Source organism: Capricornis sumatraensis, chromosome 18, assembly GCF_032405125.1.
Source record: "Capricornis sumatraensis isolate serow.1 chromosome 18, serow.2, whole genome shotgun sequence".
NCBI classification, from domain to species: domain Eukaryota; kingdom Metazoa; phylum Chordata; class Mammalia; order Artiodactyla; family Bovidae; genus Capricornis; species Capricornis sumatraensis.
Window position 1 is genome coordinate 77,875,641 of NC_091086.1, and position 18,541 is coordinate 77,894,181.

At 54.9% G+C, this 18,541-nt stretch overlaps 1 protein-coding gene across 1 annotated transcript in view; it reads right to left on the reverse strand.

The window, feature by feature from the left end:
- The window catches only part of AHRR (aryl hydrocarbon receptor repressor), a 78,438-nt gene that overhangs the window by 10,094 nt on the left and 49,803 nt on the right, over positions 1-18,541 (reverse strand). Inside the window, exons 5-7 of the mRNA XM_068990708.1 lie at positions 8,894-8,983; positions 1,605-1,734; positions 685-821 (exon numbers count right to left, since the gene is read on the reverse strand). Coding sequence (XP_068846809.1) covers positions 685-821; positions 1,605-1,734; positions 8,894-8,983 — 357 coding nt within the window. The remainder of the gene's footprint in view (positions 1-684; positions 822-1,604; positions 1,735-8,893; positions 8,984-18,541) is intronic.

Genomic DNA, 18,541 nt, shown 5'->3' on the forward strand with positions numbered 1-18,541 from the left:
CTGCGCGCGCGGCAGCCAGCCTTGCGGTGGAATGTGACGAGACGCTCTAAACTGAGCTCCTTTGCTTGTTTCCTCTACTCTGTGCTTCAGACATGGCTTCACTTCAACCTAGGTTTCGACCTCTGCCTCAGGGTTCGGTGAAACCTATCTACATCCATGTGAAGCAAAAGCCATCTTAGTTTTCCACAAAACTGAAAACCAAGTATGATCAAAACAAAAGGCCTTCTGGACAGCCAGCCGGCCGCCTGAATAAAGGAGGAGCAGGGGTAGGGGCTGTCACCGCCGCTCTATTCTCATCAGCCTGCCGTGGCCCAGCCCTGCCCACCGAGGCCAGACCCCCCGAGGCATCCACACCCCACCCCTCGCTTCGCCAACTGCTCCCATGGACCTTGGAGCCCCGTGCCAGGCCCAGGCCTGGACTCACGCAGCACTGGCCCTGCAGCCACTCTCTCACCAGGAGCCCCAGGTGCAATCCCCACCCTCTCTCTCACCAGGAGCCCCAGGTGCAATCCCCACCCTCTCTCTCACCAGGATGCTCCCAGGTGCTGTCCTGCACCCTCTCACTCACCAGGAGCCCTGAGGTGCCATTCTGCACCCTCTCACTCACCAGGAGCCCCAGGTGCCACCCTGCACCCTCTCACTCACCAGGAGCCCCCAGGTGCCACCCTGCACCCTCTCACTCACCAGGAAGCCCGAGGTGCTGTCCAGCAGGCAGCGCACACGGCAGACAAAGGAGCGCGTCAGGAAGGCCGAGTACTCGGTGGGCGGGTCTGCGCCCCCTTCCTGGGCCCGGAGCAGCCTCCCCAGGACTGCATCCTCTCCTGGGCACAGACGGCAGGGACCAAGGAGAAAGCAGAAACACCCTGGTCAGCAAGTTCGTGGTGCCAACAACAGCTGTTGGCACGCACCCGCCCCCTGCCCCTCGTGAGTGTCCGTTAGCTCGGGCTTTTGCTCTGAGCTTGTAAAGCTGGTCAGCGTCTGGCACTGCGTCTTCTCTACCTGTAGGAGGCGACCCACGCTGCCATGTGAAGGCATGCTGGAAACTCCTGGAGTTCCTGACTGCTGTGGAGAACGTGTGGTAGACCCAGAACCCTGTCTCCCTGCACCGCACCCCAGGGGAAGCCACTTGCCCTGCCCCCCGAGCTCTCATCTGCTCTGCCATCTCAGGGACCTGGCGCCTGCCTGGCATGTCCAATGGGCAGGGGCCGCAGATCTGAGACACCTCGGGGGTCCTGCCCACAGGGGACAATGTCCCTGAACAGACAGCAACATCTGGGGGACTGTTTCAGGCAAATCTCAGGCAGGCGGAGAGAATTTCCTAGAAGACATGCATCAGAGGAGGAGTTTGCAAAACTAGAGACAGGGTCCCTGGCTTCTGGGCCTCACGCCCTACAGTGCAGGAGACACGGCGTCCTGGGAGCTGGAGCGCCGCCTGGGGAAGCCTCCTGAGAAGGGGTGGGGGCGCGCGGGAGGAGGTCTCCGAGGAGGAAGGGGCGTCGATGGCACTTCAACGGGAGGAGGGGAAAAGGGGCAACCCCTGCGGAGGCGTCCACGCGTCTCAGGAGCCTCCGAGTCTGCCTCAGACCAGGGCCCCCAGGACCCACCTGTCTCCGAGAGCAGGGGCTGCCCGCACCCTGCCTGAGGAGGGTCCATGGCCCAGTGCAGCTGCCGGCGGAAGTCCTGGCGGTCATCCACGTGGATGTAGTCATAAATATTCTGGTGCATCACGTCCGTCTGGAACACGAGACAGTCATTTTAGCCTTACCCCGAGGGAATGTCCACACTGTATTCCAGGGTTAATGACCGCAAAAACATCTCCTCCATCTGTCAAAGGCAAGTCACATCCATGAAGAGAAAGTCCCCCCCCCCACAGGAGGCAACCAACACTGCCTGGACCCCAGGCATCCAGCCCACAAAGTGCCCCCCAGGCCAGGCGGTGCCTCCAGGGGCAAATCAGGGGCTCAGAGATGAAACTTCATTTGGGATCAAGATTCCCACTGCTCAAAGCTGACTCCAACCGCATCGAGCTGTGTGCTTAGGTCTGGTCACCTTCCAGCCTCTTTGTGACACTCGGATCCAAAGTTAATTAGGGCAGCACACCTGTATGGTGAGACAGGGCCGGGCTGGGGTCCCCAGGCCTGACTGCTGCCCCGGCAGGATGCTGCAAGGACCCTCCGACCCACAACCCTCTCTCTGGTCCTGGGTCCCCCCACCTGCTCAGGCCCTGAGCGCAGAGGCCGCCCCAGTGCCCAGGTCTACGCTGGGACCCCGCAGCCTGGGGCATCAAGGCCCTGCCTCGGGCTTTGAAGGCAGACCTCAGCGGACTTGATTGTCGGCGAAAACATCCAGAGTGTCGACAAACACCGAGGTTGGTGCACGTCTTCCCATCTGAACTGAACGGCATCGCTCATTCACCCCTGGGACCCCCGTCCCACAGAAGCCCCTCGGCCCCTTCATCTGGCCCACTGCTGAGTTTCATTGTTTCTCAACTGGGTCACTGTAAAAACCAGACGGAGGAAAAGTTCCTGAGGATCAAGGCTTCACAAATGAGGTTACCTTCTTAGGAAGTAATAGGCAACCTCACTCAGAGTGGATGGGGGGGCCACAGGTGAGGGAAGAGCCTCTAAGTGAGGGGGAACTCAGGTGAGGGGGACTCAGGTGAGGGGGGACTCAGGTGAGGGGGAACTCAGGTGAGGGGGCCTCCAGGTGAGGGGGCCTCCAGGTGAGGGCGCAGCCTCCAGGTGAGGGGGCCTCTAGGTGCGTGAGAATCAGAAGGTGCCGCAGGTGTCAGCAGGAGGGAAGGCCTGGTGCGTCCCCGTGCCCTGTGAGTGGCCCTCATTCCTGCCAGAGCCCTGGGCAACACTGGCCAAGGACCACAGCACTTCTGGCCTCAGCGTCTGCTTCTTTCTGTGAACCCTGTGTCTTAGACTGTGGGGGGAGTGTGCTCACATGATTAGAGTTTAGCCTTCGAGTTAAAATCACACTCATTTTCTACCTTCCTGGGGTTACCTGTTTGACATTCAGGGGCCACAGTTACAGAAGGAGCCTGAGGAGAGATGGTGCCCGCCTGGAGGCTCCCCTCGCCTGGAGGACCCCCCTCACCTGGAAGCTCCCCCCTTGCCTGGAGGCTCCCCTTGCCTGGAGGCACGCCCCTCACCTGAAGCCACCCCTCACCTGGAGGCTGCCCCCTCACCTGGAGGCTCCCCCTTACCTGGAGGCTCCCCTTCACCTGGAGGCTCCCCTTCACCTGGAGCCTCACTCACCTGGAGGCCCCCCTCACCTGGAGACCCCCCTCACCTGGAGGCCCCTCTCACTTGGAGCCCCCCTCGCCTGGAGGACCCCCCTCACCTGGAGGCTCCCCTTCACCTGGAGGCTCCCCCTCACCTGGAGGCCCCCCTCACTTGGAGCCCCACTCACCTGAAGGCCCCCCTCACCTGGAGGCTCCCCTTCACCTGGAGGCTCCCCCTCACCTGGAGGCCCCCCTCACTTGGAGCCCCACTCACCTGAAGGCCCCCCTCACCTGAAGGCCCCCCTCACCTGGAGGCTCCCCTTCACCTGGAGCCCCCTCACCTGGAGCCCCCCTCACCTGGAGGCCCCCCTCGCCTGGAGGCTCCCCTTCACCTGGAGCCCCCTCACCTGGAGGCCCCCCTCACTTGGAGCCCCCCTCGCCTGGAGGACCCCCCTCACCTGGAGGCTCCCCTTCACCTGGAGGCTCCCCCTCACCTGGAGGCCCCCCTCACTTGGAGCCCCCCTCACCTGAAGGCCCCCCTCACCTGGAGGCTCCCCTTCACCTGGAGCCCCCTCACCTGGAAGCTCTCGGCTCATAAGGGCATGTCCCAGAGTGAAGCTCTCCTCATGCAGTTTTGTGATGCGGGCGAAACGCAGAATGTGACCTGTGCCCACATTATAGTCCCGCAGCTGCCCCACCCAGTCCGGACTGAGAACCTCCCCTCCGCCCTCCTCGGAGGCAGCCACGGCACAGACCCCGCAGCCCCGGCTGGCTCTGTTCTCAAACGGAGCCCTGCGCCCGCTGGGCCATCTCACGGCGGTGGCGCGGCCCCTGGTGCCCGAAGCAGGCGGCGGCGCTGCCGTGAGACAGGCCGCCGCTCGGGAGCCCCTCCCCGCCGGCCGGGCCTCCCACCGGCTCGGCTCGCACCCCGGACTGGAACGTGGGCCACCGGGTGGACCGGGCCGCCGCCCCAGCGGAGCGCGCCGCCAGCCGCGAGTGAGCGCGCCAGCACAGCCGCCCCCCAGGCGCCTCGGTTCTCAGACGGACGCGGCCCTTCTCGCGGGCCCGCGCAGGCCTGGCCGCCCCGGCGCCTTCTGCACCCTCCCGGACGGGCGTCCTGCCTCGGGGGGACTCCTGGGCAGGCAGCCTCCCCGCTCCTGGGCCTGCTGCGCTCCTCACGGGTCTGGCACAGCCGGGTCCGTCCGTCTCTCCTCACGGTCAGGCTCTACGGCTTCTGTCCTCTCTGTGTGCGTGTTCCTCAGATACCTCCCGACTCTGTCCTGTCATCTTCTAGAAACTTCCACCATCTCCCCTTGACTCTGCGTGGTGTGAGGTAGGTGTCAAGATTCACTCTTTTCAAGAGGATCCAGTCCCTGAGGCACCATTTACTGACAAGACCAGCACCTGCCCACCCCTGGCAGCATCGGCTTCACTGTGAACCCAAATCTGCTGTGAACCTCCCGTCTTTTGAGGCCGTGTGTCCTTCTTGGCACGGACCCCACTGGTCTCAGCCACTGAGCTGGACGTGAAGTGCTGTGTCTGGGGCTGTATGTCCCAGAGATCATCGATGCCCGCCCTCATGGCGCTGGGTTTGCTCAGGTCTCTGCATTCCCAGTCAGCTTGCCCAGCTTCCTCCCGGAAAAGCAGCACAGTATTTGTTCTTGGCTGCTGTTGTTAAGTCGCTAAGCTGTGCCCGACTCTTAGCGACACTATGGACTGCAGCCCACCAGGCTCCTCTGTCCATGGGATCTCTCAAGCAAGAACACTGGACTGGGTTGCCATTTCCTTCTTCAGGGATCTTCCTGACCAGGGATTGGACCTGTGTCTCCCGGCTTGGCAGGTGGATTCTTTTCCACTGAGCCACCAGGGACGCCAGTTATTCTATAACTTGATCAGTCCCCTTTGTGATAATATTAAGTCCTCCAGTTCACAGCATATCTTTCCATTTTCTTGTAGTTCAGTTGCTAAGCCGTGCCCGACTCTTTGCGATCCCATGGACTGTAGCACACCAGGCCTCCCTGTCTTTCCATGACTCCTGGAGCTTGCTCAAACTCACATCCATTGAGTCGGTGATGCCATTCAACCATCTCATCCTCTGCCGCCCCCTTCTCCTCCTGCCTTCAATCTTTCCCAGCATTAGGGTCTTTTACAATGAGTCAGCTCTTTGCATCTGGTGGCCAAAGTATTGGAGCTTCAGCTTCAGCATCAGTCCTTCCAATGAATATTTGGGACTGATTTCCTTTAGGATCGACTGGTTGGATCTCCTTGCTATCCAAGGGACTCTGAAGAGTCTTCTCCAACAACACAATTAGAAAGCATCAATTCTTCAATGCTCTGGATCTTTAAATTTCTTTAAATAATGCTTTATATTTTCTGAGTGGAAGTACTACGTATGACTTGCTTGACTCATTACTAGGAATTTGGTGTTTTTCCATCCTTCTTTGATGGATGGCATTTTCCCCTCCATGGTTTTGATTAAAGGGAAAAAACTGTGCTGATGTCTGAGCGCTGGATATTTCTCACTGTAAACTAATAAGTAGGCACTGTGATCCACATATTCCCTGGTGAGTTTCAGCAGAACCCTAGGGGCACCCTGCTGCCCCATTTGCCTTCTCCGCACACCTCAGATAATCCACGACAGGGATGCAAAGGGTGGGTCTGCGGCTTAACTGACACAGGAGGAGATCGACTTGGAGGAGGACAAGCAGAGCTGGAGGAGGCATCGCAGACCAGGCTGGGTGTTAGGCAGAGAGCTGTTAGGCTAGAGCAGAAGGTGTTAGACAGAGAAGCCTGGGGGATTGCTGTGCGTGGAGCCACAAAGAGTTGGACACAAACGAACCGCTAACACACACACACACTTAAATGCCGACACTTTCTGGGATGAGAAAGCCGAGGTTGTGGCAGTCAGCCTGGCTTCCCTTCATCTTTCCTAATGTCTGGGGTTTGATTCCTACAAACGAGGTCAAGAAGAATAAATGGTGAGGGATCTGAGAAGCAGGGGAGAGTGACGTGTCAGCTGTTCCCAGAGCACAGAACAAGCCCGCTCTGCTCTGGTCAGAGCGTCTCATCTTGGCTCCGAACCACCCTCCGCAGAGTCGAGGATAAGCGCACAGCCATTTTCACAAACAGCTCATTCCAGCAGTGACCATCTTTGCCTTTTGTGCAGAGAGAGCGCATATCCGTTCTCCATGCCCGTGGGCCCTTAACTGCTTCCTGCCACAGGCCCTCACATCCGTCCTGATTCACCTGGGGATGAGACGCTCCCACTGCTGACCTCAGAGAGAATGGACAACCTCTTATAGCAGCAAAGGCAAGGGCAACTAAAATACACATCTAAAGCCCATTTGTTCATCTCAAAGAGCACTGGAACGCAAGACACTGAACCGAGGCACTCAGGTTGCTGCAGGAAACGGCTGGTTCCTGACTTTTTGTAAAGCATTTTGCCCAAGAAGTTGACAATAATAGCACAGGGCTGGTCTAATATGCTCATGAAATGTTTTACATAAACTAGAGGCACTGCCTGATTTAATGGCATTTGGAAACAATTTCCTTATAATAAAAGGCAAAACTTTTTTTTTTTTTAACTTCTAACACTTCAGAGGAAATAACCGAGTTCCAAGAAAACAAAAGCTCCAGTTAGCAAGTTCAGACCTGGAATCAGGTCTCTACAAGGCACCTGCATCTCCCACAGAAACCCAACCCCGGGGGGTGGGACCTTCGAATTACACAGCCAAAAGCAGGTGGTCTGGGTGTCCCGAGAACTTACAGAGCAACTCAGGCGACAGCGATTGGGGCAAAAAAAAAAAAAATTCTCAGCGGGCACAGGCGAGCACATCACATTTCTCTAGATCCAGGTGCTGCACACGACGCCCAGGGGCGCGAAGAAGGCTTCATTACTTGGGGCTCGAATCGTCGGGCCCACGGCCTCACTCCGCCCTGGCGGGCCTGGGAGAGGGGCGCTGCTCGAGAGGGGCCCGGCCCCGTGGCGCGGCCCCTGCGGAGCGACCGTGGAAGGAGGCCCCGCAGGACGAAGGACGCCGGCAGGTGGAGAGGCGCTGAGCGTGCACCTGGGGGCCCGTCTGGCAGCTCGCGGGGGAGGCCGGCGTCTAAGGGGCGGAGCCGGAAGCCCCCGCAGGCAGCCCGACCTCCGGGCTTCTCTCCCAACCCCCGGCCGGCGGCCGTGGCTTCTGGCCCATCAGGAAGATTGTCGGTATTAACTGCACGTCTTGTCCCCCATCGCCTTCCTCGCTGGGCTCTGACCCGGGTGCTGCGAATGTTTGGCCTGGCCCGCAGAGGTGCCCCCGCTCCGCGGGGTGGTCTCCAGCCTCCAGGCAAGCACGCCAGCGGGGGGGAGGGGGCCCTTGGTGGACTGTCCACCTCCCAGGGGCCACCGTGGCCTTGCGGGCGAGGGGATCTCAAATGCGCTCCAGGCCCGGCTCAGCCCCACGGCCCTCCGCCCACTGTGCCTGCGCCTCTCTGGCTCACCCTGTGTCTTGAAGCTTACAGTCCTTCTCTATAGTCAAGTGTTGGAATCACTGCACGTTCTGCCCCTGGATGAGGCCCTGAGCACACACTGTATTCTGGGTTTTTCCAGGTTCTGTCTTATTCTCTCTCAAATCCACCTGTTTTTATCTTGAATTCCTCAGGGAAGGTGCCAGGGCTGGCAGTTGGTGGCTTCCTGGAGTTTATAACCCTGTGCTGTGAGCTCCCTGCAGAGGGGCTGGGGGGGCGGGCAGGTGTTTTCTTTTGGCGGGGGGCGGCCACACTTGTGCCCGGCTTGTCCTCAGACCCCAGCCACCCAAGTTGCAGAGCCAGGAGGTTTCACCAGCGTTTGACTCTGGGCTTGGATTGCTCGTGAGACTTTTCCCTCCCAGAGGCCAAGCCACGTCCCACTTCCTTTCCTGGGGCTTCTCACTGAGCCACCTCCTTGGACCCGGGGTTGGATGGACTCCATCCCGCTCTGCCCTGAGGTCTGGAATCGTCCAGGCTGTGCTGACCTGGGGCAACTTTCTGGGTGAGCCATCTGCACACCAGCAAGAGTGATTCTGGAGCACACCGGATCCTGACTGCACGTCGCATCCGGGGTTTGAGGCACTGAGGTGCAGCTCAGGACAGGCCCTGCCTGGCCCTGACCAGCCTCTCGCTGCGAGGAGGGTAGAGGTAGGGCTGCAGGTGCAGAAGTCGCTGCTGTGGGACCAGGGACACCCAGGACGCCGGCATGCCTCTCACCGTGACCCTGAGCCCCAGACAAAGCCGGGTGTGCAAAACCTCATCTGACAAAAGGTCGGTGATTTAAAAAAAGAGAAAGGTTGATTTTAGAGACGTTTTAAACCTTGAAGTTTGAAAGTTCCAAGTCCTTGGTGGCTCAGACAATAAAGAATCCACCTGCAATGCAGAGACCCAGGTTTGATCCCTGGGTTGGGAAGGAATGGCAATCCACTCCAGTATTCTTGCCTGGAGAATTCCACGGACAGAGGAATCTGATGGCGACAGTCCACAGGGTCGCAGAGTCAGACATGACTGAGCAGCTAAGCACACACACACCTTGAAGACAGCGCATGCCTTCAAGGCAGCGGGACCGAACCGCAGCAGACGGGACCAAACCACAGGCGGGGCCGAACCGCAGACGGGGCCGAACCCCAGCAGACGGGGCGCTGTGCTCACCTGGTGGAAGCCCAGGTAGTCCACGATCGTGGCCGACGCGTAGAAGATCATCCCTTCCGAGCTCACCACCAGAGCGAAGCCGTGGAGGGACTGGAACAAAGAGAACGCCGACATCACTCGCATGATCTCACCCCCATGACCTCACCCACAGTGAAGACACCAGGCAGTGGTTCTCTTTGGCTTTTCAACCTTTCCCCCCGTTTTGTGGTCTGAATTCATAACCTCCAGAAAGGCCCACTTTTAGTATTTTTACTAAAATACTGTTCACAAAATATCCTGAGCCAGCAGGTGACAGGAGAACTTGGTCACCGTTTATAAGGCTCATGACTTGGGTTCTTTTTCTAATGATTATCAAATGATGTTGTGTAAAATACACACATCACCACAGTGAGATGACACACACTGATGCCTGGGGCACAACAGGAACGTTTGTGCCACAAGGTGGGTTTTCCCGTCCTCCTCTATACCACGTTCTGGTGTGATAGGAATTCTTATCATGAAAAAATGTTGAGCTCCATCCAACAAGGGCTATTTCTGTATCTGCTGAAACCATCACGTAGGTTTCCTCTAGTATATTAATGCAGTGAGTCTCACTGACAGATTTTCTGATGGCGAATCATTCTTGCCTATGGAGGGTAAAGCTTATCTGATCATCATTTCTAGTGTGTTCTTGGAACTGACGCATTTCACTTGGGAAATATTCATCTATATTCAAGGAAATCCACCTATAAGCTTCGCTCTTGATTTTGGTGTTCAAGTGCACCTAATCATCAAACATCCTTTCCCTTTTTTTTTTTTCATTTTCTATACCCACTTATTTATGACGAGGAAAACGTATTCCTAGAACATCTGGTTCCCCTCACCTCTAAGATCCTCCAGTCTGGGTGCATTCTGGGGAGATGGTGAGTGGGAAGGGGGTGGATTTTAGTGCCATTATTCACAATGTCTTAATGATTGCTAAATCTGTCACTATTGTGGCAGGCACTGTGTTGGGCTCAGTTTAACGTTTCCCTTTTTTTGAAAAGCACGCCCTCCAGCTCCTCGTACACAGGCTTCCCAGGGCCATGGCGAGTGAGGGTGCACGAGGGACCACAGGCCTGTGAGCACCTGCTCAGTGCCCACCCCGTCAGCCAGCTTTCTGCCTGCCTGCCTGGCGTCCCCCTCGTCCTGACAAGGAAGACAGTAGCCCAGGCGGCGTGGGTCCTGGTGAGCGCAGGCGCCACGTGTGGAGCGGCTCACTGTTTGTGCCACCCCCTGCAGGCGGGCAGGAGCAGTCTGACTCTCCGGGGCCAGGGCAGAGCGGGAGGTTAGGGAGGGTTAGGCAGCTGGACGCTTTAACATGCAGACATTTAGAGACTTTGCATTAACTTCCATGAAGCTTGCAGCTATCAGCAATACATTGTAATATTCATTTCTCTTAATCCTTGACCATTCTGGTTACTTCTTTCTTTTTTCTAATCTTTGCCAGTTTTATGTGATAAATTATAATGATAATTCTAATTTTTATTCTTTGATTATTAATGAGATCGAAAAACATTTCACACATTCATTGGTAACTTGTATTTCTTTTTTGGTAAAATACCTGTGCATGTTACGTGCTGATTTTCCTATTAGGATTTATAAATATCAATTTCTAGGAGCTTTCAAAGTACTGGTATTGAAGGTTTCTAGGGGCCCAGGATAATGTTGTTGTTCAGTCTCCAAGTCATGTCTGACTCTGCGACTCCGTAGACTATAGCCCACCAGGCTCTTCTGTCCGCCACTATCTGCTGGAGCCTGCTCAAATTATGTCCATTGAGTCGGTGATGCCATCCAACCACCTCATCCTCTGTCATCCCCTTCTCCACTTGCCCTCAGTCTTTCCCAGCATCAGGGTCTTCTCCAATGAGTTGGCTCTTCCCATCAGGCAGCCAGTAGTGGAACTTCAGCATCAGTCCTTCCACAAAATATTCAGGACTGATTTCCTTTAGAATGGACTGGTTTGATCTCCTTGTAGTCCAAGGGACTTTCAACAGTCTTCTCTAGCACTATAATTTGAAAGCATCAATTCTTCAGTGCTCAGCCTTCTTTATGGTCCACCTTTTACGTCCGTACACGACTACCACTAGCAAAACTATAGCTTTGATTAGACAGACCCTTCTTGGCAAAGTAACATCTCTGCTTTTTAATAGGCTGTCTAGGTTTGCCATAGCTTTTCTTCCAAGGAGCAAGTGTCTTTTAGTTTCATGGCTGCAATCAAGGTCCACAGTGATTTTGGAGCCCATGAAAAGCAAATCAGTCACTGCTTCCACTTTTCACCTTCTGTTTGCCATGAAGTGATAGGATAATGGCAGCCACCTAATCCAAAGCCTCACACTTCTAAAACCTGATGGAGAACCACAAGGACAGGTAAAACTACACAGCTCTGCACCCCGCCATGAGAGCACCCACAGCGGTGATGAACCGCAAGCTACATATAATCAGAACAGGCAACGTAAAGTCTCAGTAAGCTTACGATGACTGCTTCAGAAGAACCAAGTGTGTAATTCCTCCTCAAGAAACTAGAGACAATTAAACACAATGTAAGGAGAAGGATAAAGCACAAGCTGGAATCAAGATTCCAGCATCAACATCAGTCACCTCAGACATGCAGATGACACCACCCTTTCGGCAGAAAGTGAAGAGGAGCTAAAGAGCCTCTTGATGAAAGTGAAAGAGGAGAGTGAAAAAGCTGCTTAAAGCTCAACATTCAGAAAACGAAGATCATGGCCTCCGGTCCCATCACTTCAGGGCGAATATGGGGAAACATTGGGAACAGTGACAGACTTTATTTTCTTGGGCTCCAAAATCCCCGCGGATGGTGACTGCAGCCATGAAATTCAAAGACGCCTGCTCCTTGCAAGAAAAGCTATGACCAACCTAGACAGCACATTAAAAAGCAGAGACATCACTCTGCTGACAAAGGTCCATATAGTCAAGGCTATGGTTTTTCCACTAGCCATGTACGGATGTGAGAGTTTGACCATAAAGAAGGCTGAGCACTGAAAAATTGATACTTTCGAACTGTGGTGCTAGAGAAGACTCTTGAGAGTCCCTTGGACTGCAAGGAGATCCAACCAGTCCATCCTAAAGGAAATTAATCCTGAATATTTATTGGAAGGAATGATGCTGAAACTGAAGCTCCAATACTTTGACCACCTAATGCAAAGAGCCAACTTATTGGAAAAGACCCCGATGCTGGGAAAGATTGAAGGCAGGAGGAGAAGGGGATGACAGAGGATGAGGTGGTTGGATGGCATCACCGACTCAATGGACATGAGTTTGAACAAACTCTGGGAGATAGTGATGGACAGAGAAGCCTGGTGTGCTGCAGTCCATGGGGTTGCAAAGAGCTGGACACGACTGAGGACGGAACAAGAAGAAGAAGAAGGAGGGAAAAATTAGAAATAAGAGAAGAAACAGCGAAAACTCTTAAACTAGTTAAATAATAAAGATTGTTACAAAGTGGAAAATTGCTTCTTTAAAAGGATTAACAAAATTGATAAGCTCCTAGAAGATTTATTGAGAAAAATACAACTGACACAAGGAATTTTAAAGAATACATCATTATACACCCTAAAGACGTTAAAAATACAGTGAGGAAATATTAAAAGTGATACTCAAAAAATTAAATAATTTACCAGAATTAACCCATTAGAGATGGAAACCCTGAAGCACAATTTCTGTAGAAGAAACAAAGTTATCGAGGCACGAACCCAGGATAATGTGCCTGACCCAGATGCTTTAAAAATCTTTAAAAATCTTTAAAAATAAGATAATAACGATGCCCCCTAAATTGTCTCAGAAATAGAAAGTGAAGAAAATTCTCTAATTCTTAAGAACTATAACATGGACAGTTAATTCTGATAAGGAAATTCAATAAAAATAAAATTACAGACTTTGACTATTGATGCCAAATATGCTAAATAAAATATTAGCAAACATTTCAGTTTCACATTATGAAAAGAAGACATCATGATCAAATAATTTATTCTAGGAATGCAAGCTTGGCTCAATATTGGGAAATTCATTGATATAATACACCAAGCTTATCGATCCCTGGGTCAGGAAGATCCTCTGGAGAAGGGCATAACCTTCTCCCATTCCAGTATTCTAGCCTGAAAAATCCCATGGGCAGAGAAGCCTGGATGGCTACAGTCTATCTGACTCCAAAGTCAGACATGACTGAGCAACTAACCAGACAAGCAAGTTTATAGATCTAAGGAGAAAAATCTATAACTTTTGCCATCTTCATAGATGGCAAAAAAGCTTTCAACAAAATTCAACACTCATTTCTGATTAAAAAACACTCAAGAAAATAGGAATTATGAATACATTTTAGCATGAAAATGCGTGTGGACGTGTGTGTGTGTCCATGTTATTCCTAAGATAGCAACTTAATTAATGGGGAAAATGCTGGGTGTTTCCAGAAGGATCAGGAAGCCAGGCAAGGACGCCCTGACATCCCTCTCCAGGGGTGTGTGAACCACAGCACCCCTCCAGTCCACCTTACACTGTGGCCAAACCTGTCCATCTACATACGTGCACCACAAGAGCAAGGCTAGACAGTTCCCAGAGAGACAACATACCCGTGAAGGCTGAAACGCCATCTGCCACGTACAGAAAGGGTTTGCTGACGCCTGTCCTAGAGCTTCTGGGGTGCTAACTGTCACAACTAGAAGGGAGCTCAGTGGGAGGTTTAACACTGAGAAGGTAGAAGGATCACTACCTGCAGAGGACTCCTTCGTTTATTTGGAAAACCCTAGAGAATCAATGATGAAGCAACCCAGACAGAAGGATTCAGTAACCAGGAAGGATACAAAAGTAAAAACGTAGTCACTAGCTTCTGCATGCTAGAATAACGACCATATTAGAGGCCATTCTGATGGATAAAATCCTCTTTAGAAGACCCAACACTTGCAAACTCAATCAGAAAAACACAAAATTGATGTGAAGAAAATGTTAAAACATCTCAGGAGACACCAAATTATATGTGAACAATAGAAAGACATCCTTTGGTCTTGGACAGGGTGACTCACCATCATAAAGATGAATTTATCAATGGAGTGCAACGTCCGGCCTAAAAGGAAATCGTGTGTTCTGCCCAGCCTGACATCACACAAGATTCCCAAGGAACCCCCAGAAAGGGACACAGCCGCACAGTCGCACACGGGACCTTGCTCTGCTGTGACGCCACACCTTAGCTGTTAGACTGTAACTCAGAGAAGAAACATCACAGCACTCAGGCTAACATACAGTAAACACTCAACAAAAGCTCTTACTCAAGAGGGAAGCACGGACCAGCTCCCTGGAGGTGCAGTGGGTAGGAGTCCGCCTGCCAGTGCAGGTGACGCGGGCTCGACCCTTGGTCCGGGGAGATCCCACGTGCCGTGGGGCAAAGCCCACGGGCCCCAGCTACTGAGCCGGAGGGTCTAGAGCCCATGCTGTGCAGCAAGAGACGCCAGCACGGCAAGAAACCCAGGCGCCACAACCAGAGAAAACCCACACACAGCACCGAAGACTCAGCACAGTCAACAAGTGAATAAACACACGAAAAATTTTTTTAGAAAAAGAGGGAATTGCTAAGATGTTAAAGCAGTCTAAGACATATCAGAGATGCCAGGGGCTCACAGCTGAGGTCAGATTGCGGCCTCAGATGCAGACGCAACATTCCGTCGGAGAATCCTCGCGCAGCCTGTGCCCACATGACTTGAAAAGGAGGTGACGCCCGACGGCTCGCCTTGTTGCACAGTTCTGGATGAGTTTCTGACACACAGGTGCAAAGAGCAGGGTGGTGATCTGCAGTCAGATTTAGACTTTGCGCTGAGTCTCCTGTACGACAAACCCAAGCTCACACAGCCCCCCGAGGCACCCCTGCCCCCAGCAGTCTGCTGCCGCCGACCACGTCTCACCAAAAGCCTGTTATTAAAATACCAGCCACAACCCCCGAACGCCAATGAAATGGCAATCAACCCTGTGCACGCTGTGTCCACCGGAACGTCCGCGTTCCCAGACAGACGGAAGCATTTGTCACGAGTTCCTGTGCAGTCCCACGGAAGCGCCTGTTCCCACTGCCCACACACCTTCGGGCAGTGGGGGGGAAAGTCCGGTGTTTGCCTGCGCTCGTCCTGGTGGAGGGTCACAAGTCTGTGATCAGGTCCGAATCTCCCCCACGTGCCTCTGCTAGGAGACCCCGGATTTCTTGGTGGGGGTGGGGAGACCCGTGAAATGTCTGGGCTGCTGCATGGTGTAACAGAGGCCAGGTTTTCCTGTGTGCTGACCAGCAGGGTGTGGGTCGATCTCCAGGACAGGAGGCTGGGCATGCAGGGCCCCATCTGTGAGTGGCCCCCACGCAGCCTGAATGCGCACCCGCTGGGCGGCGACAAGTCTGAATAGTGCCCCTCATGGTTTCTGCACCGCTTCAGACATTCTTCACCTAGAAACACAAAGCCTGTGTGTCCATGTTCACCAGCCCAGAGGGTTTTTGGAAGCACCGTCAGCCTCAGAATCTATGATGAGCTGAACCACTGAGGCTTGGACGCCCATGTCCCTCAGACATCAATATGTACAAGAACCGCACTTCAAAATACCAGCTCTTCTCATATTGTGGTAAAACGTATGCAGCAGAAAGCTCACCATTTTAGCCACACTCATGCACACGGTTCATCCCCACGAGCCCTGTGGTTGTACGGCCGCCAGCGGCATCATCTCCAGAGCCTTCTCATCTTCCCAGGCTGACACTCCGGCCCTCCCCAGTCCCGGCCACCACCATCTGCTTCCTGTCTCCAGGAGCCCGACTCCTCCAGGGACCTCCTGCGTGGACTCACAGGACTGGCCCTTCCGGGCCAGGCTCGGGCCCTCAGCACGGTATCCTCAAGCCCGTCCGTGCAGAGCCTGTGTTGGAATTCCCTTCCTCTTCAAGGCTGGCTAATACCCCACTGCACGCTCAGGCTGCACTGAGTGTGCCCTGTCGCTCAGTGGGCATCTGGGCTGCTCCTGGTAGGGGCTCCCGGAGACGCTCGCATCTGGATGGAACACTGCGTGGGTGGAAGACGCCTAAGGCAAGGAGGAAAGGCACCGCCTTCCCTTGCTGCAGCGCTGCTGGGCACCTGTGTGGTGGGACCTGCTGCCCCCAGAGCTGGGCGTCCCCCGGGACGAGGGTGGCGCTGGTGCTCTCACCGCTGCCCACGGCCCGCCTGCGGTGGCTTCCAGCGCCTCCCCCGCAAACCCGGCGTCCTGTGACCCAGGGCCTCGGCAGAACACCCGCTCAGGGCGCCTGCCTCCTTCCCCACCCTGCCCCATGGCCGGCAGGTTCTGGTGGCCGAGGCCCTGGGCGCTGGTGCAGCCTGCTGCCTCAGCCACCGTGACCAAGCCCTCTGGCCAGGAAAGCCAGAACGGGAAGCCACAGGCCCGACCCGGAGCTGGCAGGAACATCCCAGGAAGGGCCTGCAGGCTGCCCATCTAAGTCCCACCCCAGGAATCTGGGCAGGAGCAGGGCAGGCCATGCTAGGGCCACTGCAGGCTTCGGTGGCCTTGTGGTGTGGCTCCGTTACTGTGGCGACGGGCTTACTGTCCCTCCTTCTTATAGACTCATTGACCGGTGGCCACGTGGCCCAGGTGGCTGAGCCCAGACGCCACGCGGGGCTGGGCGGTGGTGGCCTGAGAGCCTCGTCCCCCTCCCCCGGGCAAGCTGCAGGCGTGGGGACCCCCACTTGCCCCCAGCGGCGGGAGTGGGCAAAGTGGGCGCCACCAGCTGTCCACACAGCATTTCCCGTCTCAGAGGCAGCCCAGACTCACAACGTCCCACTAATAATAGTCCAAAGACCAAAGAGATGCTCATGGTCTGAGTGCATCAAATGCTGTCTCAAAAAAGATTTTACGAGATTAGTCACAGCCGAAAACAACCTTAATTTTAACTCACCAGGCAGAAATTTTAAAAAGAAAAACAACCGTAAACGCTGTTTGCCGAGTCATATGGATTCAATATCAGATCGACGTTCTGGCCTGGAAGCCTCACGCCAAATACTGCTGCACATGTGGGACCGGCCGGGGCAAATATGCATCGCAAACGTTTGTTTGTTTTCTCTCTCTCTTTTAATCCTGCAAGACTTTTGTGTTTTTTTAAATATGGTACATGGAAAATGAGATCACTTCTCCAAGCGGAGAAAAGAATTTGGCCCCAAGCCGAAGGCTACGCTTTTTTAAGAGGAGAAACAACCGCGTCCACGTTCAGTGACAGCCAGTCACGGGAGCTGCACCTGCCACCACAGGGCCGGCCACGGGCCCTGCCCCGGACGCCACCACGGCCCCGTGGCAGGAATTGGGGCGAACGGCCGAGCAAGTGGGACTTCCTCTGGACAGCCCTTGAACACCCTGATGTCTTCCAACACAGGCAGAAAAAGATAGCCGGCGAGCGCTTCAAAGATTGCTCGTCAAGGTCACAGCAGAGGAAAAAGAAGGGGGAAAAGGAACAGTTCCAGCAGCCCCTCTCCTCGCCCCTCCTGGAATGAAGGGAAGCTGGGAGCTGGGCCCTCCCCTGAGAGCTGTCGCCATGGCAATGGAGCAACACCACAGGCCGGGCCGCCAGTCACGCGAGCGGGGCACCGGCCGCTGGGCCTGCTGGAGCCAGATCACTCGCTGGGCCTTGCCGCGGGGCCCGTGTGCGTGCAAGGCGCTTCTGCAGGGGACGGCTCGCCGGCTGTTTATAGATCCCACAAACAGTAAACTTGGCTTCGGGCTCCAGCCTCAGAGAGCAACAGCGCTTGCAAACAGTCCTCGAAAGGGGCAGTGGGCTGCCAGGGCAGAGCCACGAGGGTGGAGGCAGGTGCGGACCCCCGGGCCCTGGGAGCTGGCCCCGTGCTAGCCCGGCCCTGCTCCGCCAGCCACGGCCCTGGGTCGTCCTCTCCAGGTGAGCAGCTGGACAGTGCAGGTGTCTGGACGGTGAGGCTGGCCCTGGGCCCTCCTGCGGCCGGGGGGAGGGGAGCCCAGAACCGGACACAGAATGTGGCCGCTGCAGACATAGCTCTTCCTTCCCTGGGCGGACGTGACCATTTCAAAAACACCTCAACCAAGGCTGCTTTTTCAACGGCTGTGTGACCTTGGACAAACTACTTAACCTCTTTGGGCCTCAGGTTCCTCATCTGAAAAACAAGGATGACAGCAGGGACCGTCTCTGAGCTCAAATAAGCACCCACACAGAGTAAGGGCAGAATCAATACTGGTCCTGTTAATTAGAACTTGGGGTTTTGTGCTGGAATGAGTGATTTACCAAAAGTGTTGGCAGTGTTTTCTAAAGAGAAAACAAAGCCTGTTTAAAGAATGGGGCGACCCTCTGAATGTGAACTTGGGTTAGCTCCTGAGAAGCACTTTATGGAGCTGATAAACAGGTGCTCCTGATGACCCTGAAGGAGCGGCGTGCTCCGTCCGAGAGGCAGGTCCATCCTGCTGGGCTCCTGGGGTGGAGGGGTTGCCCCCCACTCACCCCCCTAAATCTCCGAGCGGGAGCCACCAGCCTCAGCCTCATAGCCGAGGGTCACTCCAGACCTGTGGCCAGGTTCTAGACCATTCCTATGCCCCCAGAGAGCCCAAGGGGGCCTGCAGGAGGGCAGGGCACCACTGGGAGCCGGAGAG